Source organism: Balaenoptera musculus, chromosome 5 (genome assembly GCF_009873245.2).
Source record: "Balaenoptera musculus isolate JJ_BM4_2016_0621 chromosome 5, mBalMus1.pri.v3, whole genome shotgun sequence".
NCBI classification, from domain to species: Eukaryota; Metazoa; Chordata; class Mammalia; order Artiodactyla; family Balaenopteridae; genus Balaenoptera; species Balaenoptera musculus.
In genome coordinates, this window is record NC_045789.1 from 14,077,878 (window position 1) to 14,092,710 (window position 14,833).

The 14,833-nt window shown below is 35.3% G+C and overlaps 1 protein-coding gene across 1 annotated transcript in view; it reads left to right on the top strand.

Annotated features, from left to right (window-relative positions):
• Positions 1-14,833, top strand: part of GRID2 (glutamate ionotropic receptor delta type subunit 2) — a 1,394,429-nt gene that overhangs the window by 1,139,377 nt on the left and 240,219 nt on the right. The window contains exon 12 of the mRNA XM_036853844.1: positions 907-1,045. Coding sequence (XP_036709739.1) covers positions 907-1,045 — 139 coding nt within the window. The remainder of the gene's footprint in view (positions 1-906; positions 1,046-14,833) is intronic.

Sequence of the window (14,833 nt, forward strand, 5' to 3'; positions counted from 1 at the left end):
AAGTTTCTAAGTATTTGGTCTGAGAAATAGAGTGAAGAGTGGTGCTATTCCCTGAAATAGTGTAGACTGGGGTGTTAATTCAAGAGTGAAAATAAAGCATTCTGATTCAGATGTGATAAATTTCAGATGCCCATTAAATTCCAAGTGGAAATTATGTAGGCGTTTATCTGTAGCTCTCTAGAGAGAGTAAAGCTTGAAATATAAATCTGAGATCTGAGAGTCATCAAAGTATACTGTAGATAATATTCAACGTCAGGGGACTTGAGATTAGCTGCGGTTGGAATGCAGACAGAACAGAAACAGTTTAAAGACTGAGCCCAAGGACACACCAACATTTAGAAGATGGAGAAGAAGATTCTACAATAAGATTATAAAAGAGTGGTGAGTCAATTAGGAGTAGATCAAAACACATGTGATGATGCTGAAACCAATAGAAATATGTATTCTCCCAAGATTATTAATAACCTATGATTCTAGGGAATTTAACAAAAATAATCTTTTAATATTATTTATTAAACTAGAAATCTGAAAATTTATGTTAAATATAAGCATAATAGTATTAATATCTCTTAACTAGTAAATAGTCAAGCCCTTGGATATAAAGTGTATATCTGAGGTTGTAATAAGAGGGTAATTCTAGGGTTGAAGAACAAGTTGGAAGAAATATCATTTAAACATGTTATACTAAATATTTATCATGCTTCTATTTGACTGAGTCTCACATAGTCTCATAAAACAGATTCAAATATGAAGTGGTGAACATAAGCAAAATACAGAGATCCATGCTGATGTTATGTGAAAGATTTCTCATTACTTAAAATTTACCTTGCTTTTGAATGTGTATGACTTCAGAGTCTCAATAAATACTTGTTGATGTTCTTTTATTCTCTTTGCTTCTTTCCACAGGTGGGGAAGTCCCATACACAACTCTGGCTACCCGAATGATGATGGGGGCTTGGTGGCTATTTGCTTTGATTGTCATCTCATCTTACACAGCAAACCTTGCTGCTTTCCTCACTATCACCCGCATTGAAAGCTCCATCCAGTAAGTAGACAAAGATTCCGCTTGATACAAAGCATGAGAAATGACAGGCATGGCCAAAGCTATGTGATGTCTGTTAATAAATTTACAACTTCCTTTTCAGTAAAGGCTTAATTTTGTGATGTGCAGACATCACAACATAGTCCAACTCCTGAAAGTACAGTTTTGGTAGAGCATTCTTTATACAATAGAATTCTGGGTATAATTTGGACATTGCTTCCCACATTCTCCTGGAAGGATAACACATATTCAGAATTTTAACCTCTGTAAAATATGACTGTGGGCAATATTATTAAAAAGAAGGAAAAGGATACATACTAAAATATATATATTTCAAGGTTGAGATGCTCAGTCTTTGCTTTGAGTCTGTCCCATTATGCACTGTCTGAGTAAATAGTTAGGTAGACACTGGATGATTGATAGATAGATGATAGGTAGGGAGAGGGAGAGAGAGAGAGAGAGAATGAGAATAGCTATCAAGAGGTAAAACTACATTCTGTCTCTTCATTGCATTATAGCTAACATGAGTATTATTGCTGCTGTTTTTCCAGCTGCAGTGGTGGTAAATTGTCATTAACTATAGTGTACCTCTGAATCCTGAAAGCTACCTAAGTCAGTGCTTCATTTCACAAATGACTTTCCCATGAGCCCTGAGACTCCAAAGGCCTTTGATTTACCATGGCCAGTTTTTCTTTATGTGGTTTCATGCCATAAGGTCAGCTCAGTGCCACAGTACAGCTTCTGCCTTATTAGAACGTAGTGTTCTGTATATTGTTTTAAGAAAAAATTTTCTGAAAATTTTATTAATCCAAAATCAAGGTAGTTTGAACTTTCGTAAAGTTAAAAAACATTTATTTCTCAACAAAGTTGACAGTTCAAGATTAGAATAATTAACTTTGTCAAGGAATTAATTAGGGATTTACTTCATCCTTAAGAGAAAACATGAATTCTTCTTGCCTTTAAAATAGTATGTGGGCTTCCCTGGTGGCGCAGTGGTTGAGAGTCTGCCTGCCAGGGCAGGGGACACGGGTTCGAGCCCTGGTCTGGGAAGATCCCACATGCCGCGGAGCAGCTGGGCCCGTGAGCCACAATTACTGAGCCTGCGCGTCTGGAGCCTGTGCTCCACAACAAGAGAGGCCGCGATGGTGAGAGGCCCGCGCACCGCGATGAAGAGTGGTCCCCACTTGCCACAACTAGAGGAAGCCCTCGCACAGAAACGAAGACTCAACACAGTCATAAATAAATAAAAGAACGTGAATTTCTTAAAAAAAAAAAAATGTTTAAAATAGTATGTAAATGAATTCCATTAGTAGTTGCAAAATTATTATAGCACAATACTAAAAATAAAATCAAGAATTAATGATCTAAATAGAAATAGGGTATTTTCTTCAACTGCTTGTGTATATAAATTGAAACCCCAAAATTCAGCTACTAATAGTCAATTATTTCATCCATTTATGAAAATGATGTTCCCAACTTCTCTCATCAAATCATAGTCTTCAAGTTGTTTTCCCAGTTATTTCTTTGGTGCAGAACCTTCATATCCTTTTAACTTACTACCCTTGTAGCCAGTTCTACGTGTGGCATAAGTTTTAAGTGATCCAGAGTGAAGCTCATGGAAAATTTAAACTGATAACCCCATCAGAGTCTTATTTTAAGCAATAATGAAAATGATTACAACGTCCCAGCCCAAGAAATCAATGAATTAGTAAAATTGTGCAAATAATAATTAACATTTATTGAGCACTCACAAGATGCCAAACTTTGTACTAGATGTTTGACATGCATTGGCTCATTTAATACTTACAACCATCTTCTGGAGTGCATACTACTTATTAATAACCCATTTTACAACTGAAGTTGAAAAGATAAGTAACTTGCTTCAAATCATGCAGCTAATAAGTGATTGATTAAAGACCAGACCTTAAATCTGTCTCATTCCTGAATCTATGTTCTAACTATGCCACACTAGTCCCCATTCCACACCCTTGTACATTTGTATGACCAGTTGCTTTTTAGGGAACTTTATAAAGGATGTGTCATGGCCTTATTCATTGCTAAGTATAGTGATGTAAAGGATGACATTATTCAAATCCTCAATTTGTCTGAGGAAATAAAGTATCAAAAGTTAGGAGATTTTTGTGTTGGGTCGATTCTGTAGGCATATATCCCAACATGAGCTAATTACATCTATAATTGATACCTGCCATTCAGGGTAAGATTGCTTGCCAGACCAGTCAATGGAAATCACATTAAGAAAAATAGTTTTAAAAAATTAAAATGGAGTATTTTAATCTCACTAATATACTTCTTGTCAACTTTGTTTAACATGTTATATTTTAAGAGTACTTAAAGTACATAGGTTTTTACTATGTAGCTCAGATCTGACTTTGAAACATTTTAAATTAAATGGATGAAGAACATTTTAAATAACTGATTTTATGCAACATATGACAACAATAATCATAAATAATAAAAATAATGGATATTCACTGAGAATTTATTATGAATTTATTAAGTATATATATATATATATATATATATCCCCTTTAGTACTCAAAATTACCCTAATAATACAGCTACTAGTATTATTCCTACTTTGTAGATCAAGAAACAGAAATTTGGAAGTTAAATGCTCACTAGCACAAGGTGAATAGTGTCAGAGCTGGAAATCTAACCTACATCAATCCAATACCAATTCATGACTTTACCTACTGAATTTTTTCTTTATCTTACAATTTGTTTCTTGCTGGTTCTTAAAATTTGTTTGCTTGAGCCGCTCTGTCACTGAGGTTGCAGGCCTCATGGTGTGTGTATATCTGAGCTACTTAGTCATTACAACTTTGCCAGCATTCGTTAGTATCTAGACTTTCATGTAACAGCAGTGGGAGCAAAAGCCTCTATCAAATTTTTACACCCATAGGATTTTCTAAAGTAAAGTCTAATGGAAAAAGATCCTAATTGCACATGATGTTTCCCTCAGGTGTAGTTTCCCACAATCCAAAATAACTGAACATTCATTTTTTTAACAAATTATTTCTTTCTAATGCCAACTCATATTATTAAAAGTCAACATTTGGTTTAATGAATCTCCCCTTCCTTCTAATCTTTTCACTAGGTTAATTATGAAAGGGGAAAATCAGAGCCAAATAAGTTAAAAGAGATCTGATTCTCTCCCCAAACTTAAAGATCGTTTCTAATTTCATGCTTCAGCTGTGTTGGTAAACAAAATTGTAATGTTTCTTGGAAACATTCAAAGTTCCATTTATAACTAATGTCAAACTTTCTTGGAAAATTCTAAGTCTAATTTTTCTTAGAAAAGCAAAAACTTTTTTCACAAGACCATCCACTGTCATGCTTCTTAATCATTCACATTCATGAGATTTGCTCATCGTTAAATGAAGCCGTGCTCATCGGGGTACTTTTTCCTAGCCCAATTGCTGTTCCATTAACAAACATATACCATCCACATCTTTATTCCCAAAATTCAAAGTCACTTCTCCACACCAGGAGAGGCGGAGGTGGCTAGAGGAATGTCAGTGAGAGAGAGAGAGGAAAGCTACTTTTAAATAGGTGGTTGACCTGGTGCTTGATAGGAGAAATCCAATAGATTTATTCTTAGGAAGCTAAATACCTTTTATAAAATTTACCCCTTTTTCAAAATTAGATATTTATTGTCATCTAGCCTTCCAGTTGGCCCTTGCCATTAATAAAAATGTTGAAAGTGAATTTTCCCTGGAGAATATAACTCACAAATTAATTTCATATCCCTTCAACAATGGGGCAGCCCAACATAACTATGTTCTGCTGCTGTATATGATGTAATATGACAGATTGCAACACAGTTGAGGATGGCTATTGATGTATACAGTTCAGTTTCTAAAAAGAAATTTATATGCAATTTCTATAAAACTCTAATGACATCTGGGCTTTTTCATTGTCACTAAAAGAGTAACAACAAGTACCTAAATTGTTTTCAAATACTTAAAAAATGGAACATACTTTTTTCTGTTGGTAACCAGGCTAAAAGTGGCAATGGTGAAATGGAGCATGTGAAGCTATGAAGGTATTTTCGAGTAAATACTGGGTAATAATATCATCAACATTAACTGTAATAGTCTTTATTGTGATGCAATTTTCAAAAACCTACTTATTTCACATATAAAAGTGAAAATAGCTATGGGGGAAATCATAGTTTTATGGTTATAGTCATTAATAACTTTAGAGCCAGATTGGTGTATGGTGATAAAACTTGAGGTCTTTCATTTCCTGGGGCTAAAAGTAAGTTTGGGTCTATTCAAAGGGATCCCAACATCGCACCATATTTTTATGTTTAATGCATTCATTTTTCATAACACGATGTTGGACTAAACAAAATATTGAGTTAATACAGCCAGTGAATCAAACTAATTTGGGGTAAATTTCTTCCCAAGCATATGCAAAAAGAGATTCCTAAATATGCTATTCACTGGAGGAGACCACACCAATAACAGGATTTTTGTATTCATATTTGTCTACATTTGGAAAAAGAAAAAATTATTGGGCAACTGTTTTTCTCAGTGCCACACAGTGAGTATCACTGGGCTTAGAAATTTGTCTGTCTCCCAGTCTAGGGAAACAGAGAATGGTAGCAGGTGCTCTCTAATGAAATGATTTATTCCTTTCCTTTGCCCCCATGGAGCTATGTAACTATCTTTGCTACGTTACTATTACCAAGATCATTATAATCATGCTCTCGGAAATGGAGGTATTCCTAACTATAAAAACTCCTAAATAAATATATTAGTTTCATTCAATTAGTTCAACTAATTATGTATCTATATACAGTTGACCCTTAAACAATGTGGGGTTTAAGGGCACCAACTCCCACGCAATCATAAATCCATGTATAGCTCTTTTTCTTTCAGTTTCATTGAGATATAATTGACATACAGTACTGTATAAATTTCAGGTGTATGACAAAATGATTTGACTTACATGCATCATGAGAGGATTAACACAATAAGTCCAGTGAACATTCATCATATCATAGACACAAAATAGAAGAAATAGAAAAATTATTTTTCCTTGTGATGAGAACCCTTAGGATTTATTCTTTTAACATTTTTCAGGTATAACATACAGCAGTGTTAATTATATTTATCATGTTGTGAATTACATCCCTAGTACTTATTTACCATATGACTAGAAGTTTGTACCTTTTGACTAACTTCATGCAATTCCCCCTCTCCCCGGCCACCCCCCACGCCGGTAACCACAAATCTGATCTCTTTTTCTCTGAGTCTGTTTCTTGGCTACTGTAAATAATGCTTCAGTGAACATAGGAGTGCGTAATCTTTTCAATTCAAAAGAACATAATCTTTTCAAATTAGTATTTTCACTTTATTTGGATAAATACCCAGGAGTGGAATTGGTGGATCGTACGCTAGTTCTGGTTTAAATTGTTTGAGGAACCTCCATATGGTTTTCCATAGTGGCTGCACCAATGCACAGGGTTTCCTTCTCTCCACCTTCTCACCAACGCTTATTATTTGTTGCCTTTTTGATAATAGACATTCTGACAGGTGTGAGGTGGTAGCCCATTGTGGTTTTGATGTCTATTCAGATCCTCTGACCATTTTTAAATGTCTATTCAGATCCTCTGACCATTTTTAATCTGGTTGTTTGTTTTTTTAATGTCAAGTTGTATGAGTTCTTTGTATATTTTGGATATTAACCCCTGATCGGGTATATCATTTGCAAATATCTTCCCCCATTCAGTAGGTGGCCTTTTCATTTTGTTGATAGTTTCCTTCACTGTGCAAAGGCTTTTTAGTTTGATGTAGTCCCATTTGTTTATTTTTGTTAATCCATGTATAACTTTTGAGTCTCCCAAAACTTTACTAATAATAGCCTACGGCTGACTTGAAACCTTACCAGTAACATAAACTGTTAATTAACATGTATTTTGTGTGTTATATGTATTATATACTTATTTTTACAAGTAATAAGTATACACCATGAATAAGTGGACCCTCACAGTTCAAACCCACGTTGTTCAAGGGTCAACTGTAGATATTTGAACACTGTGCTAGACATTTAGTCTATAAAGGTATTTAGATATTATCCCTGAGTCACAATTTATTCGGGGAGATAACAATGTAGAATTCAATGACATAGGGCTATGATAAATTATTTATAAAATGCTGTATGAACACAGGGAAGGAGTGATTTAAGTCAATAACTTGGAGAGAAGGGGAGGAGAGAGGAAAAAAAACTATTAGGCATCACAGAGGTTCTCTGATGTATCATCAGAGAGTTTGATCTTAAAGGATAAATTTCAACATACTGAAGGAGTGGCTTATAGCAGAGGTATGAAACTCCTAGGATAATATCTAGCAAAGGATGGGTTATCAAAATGTGTTCATTTCCTTCATGGATTGAGATAGGTGATGTGAGGGTGACAGGAAGTGAAATAGAAAAGGAGGGTAGGACCACATCTTGAAGGGCATGATAAAGCTTGTTACAGAATTTGGAGTTTTTCCTGGAGATAATGAAGAGTGACATCATTTAAGAAAGACAGCTTTATCTGTGGAGAGGAGGATGGGCCAGAGAGGAAAAATGGAGGAGCATATGGAAACTCATTGGAGGTGTCTAATGCACGTATATTTATGGCATTTAACAGTGTGTCTCTACTTGATATAAACCTGATCCACATATCTTCTTGTTTCATGGGCTCCTTATGTGGAAATATCTAAGGATTAAGGGTAATTTAAGAGAAATCTGGCTTGAGAAACTTTGTATCTCTAGGCTAACAATTACATTTCTTGTGAATGTAGGAATATTGCCTCAGTTTATTTTTTTAAGATATTTAAAGAGAGGTTGTGGTTTACTACCTCTTAGTTAAATAGATAGGGACGAAGAGAGTTACTAATGTGAGGAAATTCTAGAAATCACTCTGGTTAGGCTACTTTTCAGATGCAATTTTGCCAAAAATTTGCATCTCCAGGTTTGCTATTCCTGGACCCCATCCTGCCTATTAATTACTTTTAGCCTTGAGCCATCAGGAAAGAAATAAGACATTTTTATTCCATTTTAATACATTTTCTTCTTATAAAAGTAACACAAGGCTATTTTGAGAAAATTAGAAAGTAGAGTAAAATTTTGAAAGACAAAGCATTAATAATCCATAATTTGTCATAAAGCAGTAAGTTCTGTTAATATTTAAGCAAACTTTCTTTTAACTGTTTATTTTGAAGCAATTATATATACACCGGAAATTGCAAAGTCAGTGCAATTATAGCACAGAGATATCCCATATACCCTTCACCAAGTTTCCCCCAATGGTTACATCTTCAGTAATTACAGTACAGTATCAAAATCAGGAAATTGACATGGGTACTAGGTATACATATAGCACTGTGCCATTTTATCACAAGTTTAGAATCTCTAACCACCACTGCAATACAGAACTACTCCATCATTACAAAAATCTCCCACATTCTATCCTTATGTAGTCACACTCACACCTTCTTCCCCACCATTCCCAGCTCTTGGTAACCACTAATGTTCTCCACTCATTCTAAGAGTGTTATATAAGTTGAATCATACAATATGTGGCCTTTTGAAATCAGCTTTTTATTCACTCAGCAAAATGCCCTTGAGGTCCATCCAAGTTGTTGCATGCATCAGTAGTTTATTGTTTTTGACTGCTGAGTGGTATTTACCTATTGAATAGCATTTTTGTTGTTTCCAGTTTTTAGCTATTACAAATAAAACTGCTAGAACATTTATGCTCAGGCTTTTGCGTGGATGTTTTCATTTCTCTGGCATAAAAGCCCAGGAGTGTGATTGTTAGATAGTGCGGTAGGTGTGTGATTAGTTTTTAAGAAACTGGAAAACTATTTTCCAGAGTGCCTGCACCATTTTACATCTCCACCAGCAACATATCGGGGATCCAGTTTCTCTGCATCCTTGCCAGCATTTGGTGCTGTCACTTTTTAAAATTTTAGCCCTTCTGATAGGAATGTAGTAATATCTTACTGTCATTTTAATTTGCATTTCCCTCGTGACTAGTGATGTTGAACATCTTTTCATGTGTTTTTTGTCACCCTTATATCCTCTTACATGAAAGGTCCCTTTATGTCTTTGTCCATTTTCTACTTGGACTGTTTGCTTTTTTACCGTTGAGAGTTCTTTACATATTCTAGATACAAGTTCTTTGTCAGACATGTGGTTGGCAAATATTTTCTCTTAGTCTATTGCTTAGTCTATTGTTTTTTTTTTCATCCTCTTTGCAGGGTCTCACATAGAACAAACGTTTTTAATTTTGATGAAGTCAAATTTACCTATTATTTTTTATGGATTGTACTTTTGACATCGTGTCTAAGACTCTTCAAGGAACTCCTAGGTCCCCAAAATTTTCAACTGTTTTATGCTAAAACTTTTATAGTTTTACATTTCACATTTAAATCTATCATCCATTTTGAGTTAAGTTTTGTACTAGGTGTAAAGTTTAGTTTGAGGTTCATTTTTTGCCTATGGATATTCAAATGTCCAGGAGCGTTTTCTGAAAAAAAAAAAACAAAAGAACAAACTATCTTTCCTTCATTCAATTGCTTGTGCACTTTGTAAAGAAAAATCAGTTTGCATACTGTGTGAGTCTATTTCTGGGTTCCCTATCCTGTCCCATTGATCTAGGTATCTGTCTCTCTGCCAATAACATAGATTTGATTACTGTAGCTTGAAATTGAGGATAGGGATTCTTCCCACTTACTCTTTTTTTTTTTTCAGAATTATTTTAGCTATTCTACTTCCTTTGCCTTTCCATATAAATTTTAGAATAATCTTGTCTATATCTGCAAAAAAGTATTGCTAGAATTTTAATAGGAATTGCATTAAACCTGTATATCAATTTGAGGAGTATTCACATCTTTACTATGTTGAGTCCTCCAATTTATGAACGCAGTATATCTCTCTGCTTATTTAGATTTTTAATTTCTTCTACCAGCATTTTGTAATTTATAGCATATAAGTCTTATATATGGTAGAGTTATACCTAAGTATTTATTTTTATCCCAGTGATTATAAGTGGTATTGGATCTTTGAATTTGGCTTCCACATATTCATTGCTAGTATAAAAATACGGTTTATTATATGCTGATTTTATCTTGTGATCCTGATGTGAGTTCAGGTGTTCTAGGAGTTTTGGTAGATTCTTTGGGATTTTCTACGTAAACCTTCATGCCATTTACAAAACTGAGCAATTGTGTTTCTTTCTTTCTCACCTGTATGCCTTTTATTTCCTTTTGTTGCCTTTTCTGTGCTGACTAGAACTTCTGATACTACGTCAAATAAGAGTGGTAAGAGTGGACATCTCTATTTTGTTCTCTGTCTTGGAGAAGCATTCGGTCTTTCACTATTCGGTGTAAGGTTAGCTGTAGGGTTTTTGTAGGTATTCTTTGTCGAGTTGAAGAAATTCTTTTCTATCCCTAGTTTTCTATGTGTTTTTATCATGAATGGATGTTAGATTTTGTCAAATGCTTTTTTTCCCATCAATTGATATGCTCTGATGATTTTTTCTCCTTTAGCCTGTTTGGTGGATTACATTGCTTGATTAGTGAACTATTTTCAGAATGAGGTAGAGGCTAACTCTATTTCCCCTCCTATTTCTTCTCCACCTTTTTTCCTAAATCTTGCTTTTCTTCTTAATTTTCTTCCATCTACTGATATGAGGCAATAAAAGAGCCTGACTTTCCCTGCCTGCAGCTCTCCTTATTATTCTCTTTTCTCTTACCTCAGCTATTGCTTCCTTCTATCCATTATCTTCCCATTCGAGTTTACCCTCCAGAGTGTAGAGTCCAGACAGTTACCTTCTTACATCCTTAAAATTGGCTCTAAAGCCTCCATTATTACCTCATTCTATCAAGATAAAGTTCAATTCCATCAGCAGAGCTTATTAAACCGTTCAAAAGCTGATCAGCTTCTTTTTTGCCTACTAGCACCAGTTAATTCATTCTCACAATTGTTCATGCTTCAGTCAAGCCAAACTTTTTTTTTAATGTTTTTATTGGAGTATAATTGCTTTACAATGGTGTGTTAGTTTCTGCTTTATAACAAAGTGAATCAGTTATACATATACATATGTTCCCATATCTCTTCCCTCTTGCATCTCCCTCCCTCCCACCCTCCCCATCCCACCCCTCTAGGTGGTCACAAACCACCGAGCTGATCTCCCTGTGCTGTGCAGCTGCTTCCCACTAGCTATCTATTTTACGTTTGGTAGTGTATATATGTCCATGCCACTCTCTCACTTTATCACAGCTTACCCTTCCCCCTCCCCATATCCTCAAATCCATTCTCTAGTAGGTCTGTGTCTTTATTCCCATCTTGCCCCTAGGTTCTTCAACACCTTTTTTTTTTCTTTCTTAGATTCCATATATATGTGTTAGCATACGGTATTTCTTTTCCTCTTTCTGATTTACTTCACTCTGTATGACAGACTCTAGGTCCATCCATCTCACTACAAATAACTCCATTTCATTTCTTTTTATGGCTGAGTAATATTCCATTGTATATATGTGCCATATCTTCTTTATACATTCATCTGTTGATGGACACTTAGGTGGCTTCCATGTCCTGGCTATTGTAAATAGAGCTGCAATGAACATTTTGGTACATGACTCTTTTTGAATTATGGTTTTCTCAGGGTATGTGCCCAGTACTGGGATTGCTGGGTCATATGGTAGTTCTATTTTTAGTTTTTTAAGGAACCTCCATACTGTTCTCCATAGTGGCTGTATCAATTTACATTCCCACCAACAGTGCAAGAGGGTTCCCTTTTCTCCACACCCTTTCCAGCATTTACTGTTTGTAGATTTTTTGATGATGGCCATTCTGACTGGTGTGAGATGTTACCACATTGTAGTTTTGATTTGCATTTCTCTAATGATTAATGATGTTGAGCATTCTTTCATGTGTTTGTTGGCAATCTGTATATCTTTGGAGAAATGTCCATTTAGGTCTTCTGCCCATTTTTGGATTGGGTTGTTTGTTTTTTTGATACTGAGCTGCATGAGCTGCTTGTAAATTTTGGAGACTAATCCTTTGTCAGTTGCTTCGTTTGCAAATATTTTCTCCCATTCCGAGGGTTGTTTTTTCATCTTGTTTATGGTTTCCTTTCCTGTGCAAAAGCTTTTAAGTTTCATTAGGTCCCATTTGTTTATTTTTGGCTTTATTTCCATTTCTCTAGGAGGTGGGTCAAAAAAGATCTTGCTGTGATTTATGTCATAGAGTGTTCTGCCTATGTTTTCCTCTAAGAGTTTGATAGTGTCTGGCCTTACACTTAGGTCTTTAATCCATTTTGAGTTTATTTTTGTGTATGGTGTTAGAGAGTGTTCTAATTTCATACTTTTACATGTACCTGTCCAGTTTTCCCAGCACCACTTATTGAAGAGGCTGTCTTTTCTCCACTGTATATTCTTGCCTGCTTTATCAAAGATAAGGTGACCATATGTGTGTGGGTTAATCTCTGGGCTTTCTGTCCTGTTCCATTGATCTATATTTCTGTTTTTGTGCTAGTACCATACTGTCTTGATTACTGTAGCTTTGTAGTATAGTCTGAAGTCAGGGAGCCTGATTCCTCCAGCTCCATTTTTCATTCTCAAGATTGCTTTGGCTATTCGGGGTCTTTTGTGTTTCCATATAAATTGTGAAATTTTTTGTTCTAGTTCTGTGAAAAATGCCAGTGGTATTTTGAAAGGGATTGCATATAATCTGTAGATTGCTTTGGGTAGTAGAGTCATTTTCACAATGTTGATTCTTCCAATCCAAGAACACGGTATATCTCTCCATCTATTTGTATCATCTTTAATTTCTTTCATCAGTGTCTTATAGTTTTCTGCATACAGGTCTTTTGTCTCCTTAGGTAGGTTTATTCCTAGATATTTTATTCTTTTTGTTGCAGTGGTAAATGGGACTGTTTTCTTAATTTCACTTTCAGATTTTTCATAATTAGTATACAGGAATGCCAGAGATTTCTGTGCATTAATTTTGTATCCTGCTACTTTACCAAATTCATTGATTAGCTCTAGTAGTTTTCTGGTAGCATCTTCAGGATTCTCTATGTATAGTATCATGTCATCTGCAAACAGTGACAGCTTTACTTCTTTTCCAATTTGGATTCCTTTTATTTCTTTTTCTTCTCTGATTGCTGTGGCTAACACTTCCAAAACTATGTTGAATAATAGTGGTGAGAGTGGGCGACCTTGTCTTGTTCCTGATCGTAGTGGAAATGGTTTCAGTTTTTCACCATTGAGGACGATGTTGGCTGTGGGTTTGTCATATATGGCCTTTATTATGTTGAGGTCAGTTCCCTCTATGCCTACTTTCTGCAGGGTTTTTATCATAAATCGGTGTTGAATTTTGTTGAAAGCTTTCTCTGCATCTATTGAGATGATCATATGCTTTTTCTCCTTCAATTTTTTAATATGGTGTATCACATTGATTGATTTGCGTATATTGAAGAGTCCTTGCATTCCTGGAATAAATCCCACTTGATCTTGGTGTATGATCCTTTTAATGTGCTGTTGATTTCTGTTTGCTAGTATTTTTCGAGGATTTTTGCATCTATATTCATCAGTGATATTGGCCTGTATTTTTCTTTCTTTGTGACATCTTTGTCTGGTTTTGGTATCAGGGTGATGGTGGCCTCGTAGAATGAGTTTGGGAGTGTTCCTCCCTCAAGCCAAACTTTTGGAGGATATTTCATGCTTCTTTGGAGTTTCCATGCTGTTCCCACTTGCTGAAATGACCCTGAACTGCATTCTTGTCTTCTGGCATTTTCTGTTAGCTCAGGCACAATTAGTCATTACACATGTGTCTTCTCTTTGAGAGTGTACATTTTTCAAAGACAAGGACTATGTCATATTCATATTTGTTCCCCTAATCCTTCTCAGAGTGCCTGGCACAGAGTATTAATAAGAGCAGCTAACAATGAGTGTTTGCTATATGACAGATACTTTCCTAATGCTTTGCGTAGATTTTCTCATTTAATCCTCATAATAGCCCTATGAGAGATCTTATTTTCATCTCCTTTTTGAAGATGACAAAACTAAAACCTAGGGTAGTAAACCCAGGCAGTTGGCACTAGAACCTCTGTCTTTACCAGTGGGTCATATCATCTGCAATTAGCAAATACACTAAATCTTTACTGAATGAAATAAATAATGTATTCGTGAATACATGAATGAATGAAAACCATCAGTATCATTATAAGTTTCTTTGAAAAATAAAGATTTGCAGAAAAGAATTAATGGCTGAATTATATTTAGCTAAGTCAATTCCAGATATTTCTAAGTTGCATGGTATCCTAGAAACAGACACCAGAGCCATGGATTCAAATAAATTTGCATTTAAAATCTCTCCCACTTAGTAGCAAATGATCTTCTCATTTTCCGTAATTATTTTAAGCCTTATTTTTCCCTAAGAGTAAGAAGAGAATGGGTTCAACTTCATAACTTTTAGTATAAAGAATAACTGGGGGGGGGGGGTAAACATAAATAACAGCACAGTTCCTGGACACACCCTACCTAGGATTTGCTTCCATTTTTCTCCTTGCTCCCAGGAGCTCATGTAAAATTCCTTGAACACTTCTTCCCTTCACTCTCATTTTTGGTGGTACTAATAACTATTCTTTTTACCATTTTGTCCACAATTTCATACACTCAATTATTTCTTTTACCTGGTTCAAATAAACCTCAAAGTTCCCTGTTGCTGCTGCTATTGTTTCTGACACAGCTACCACCGCCCTAC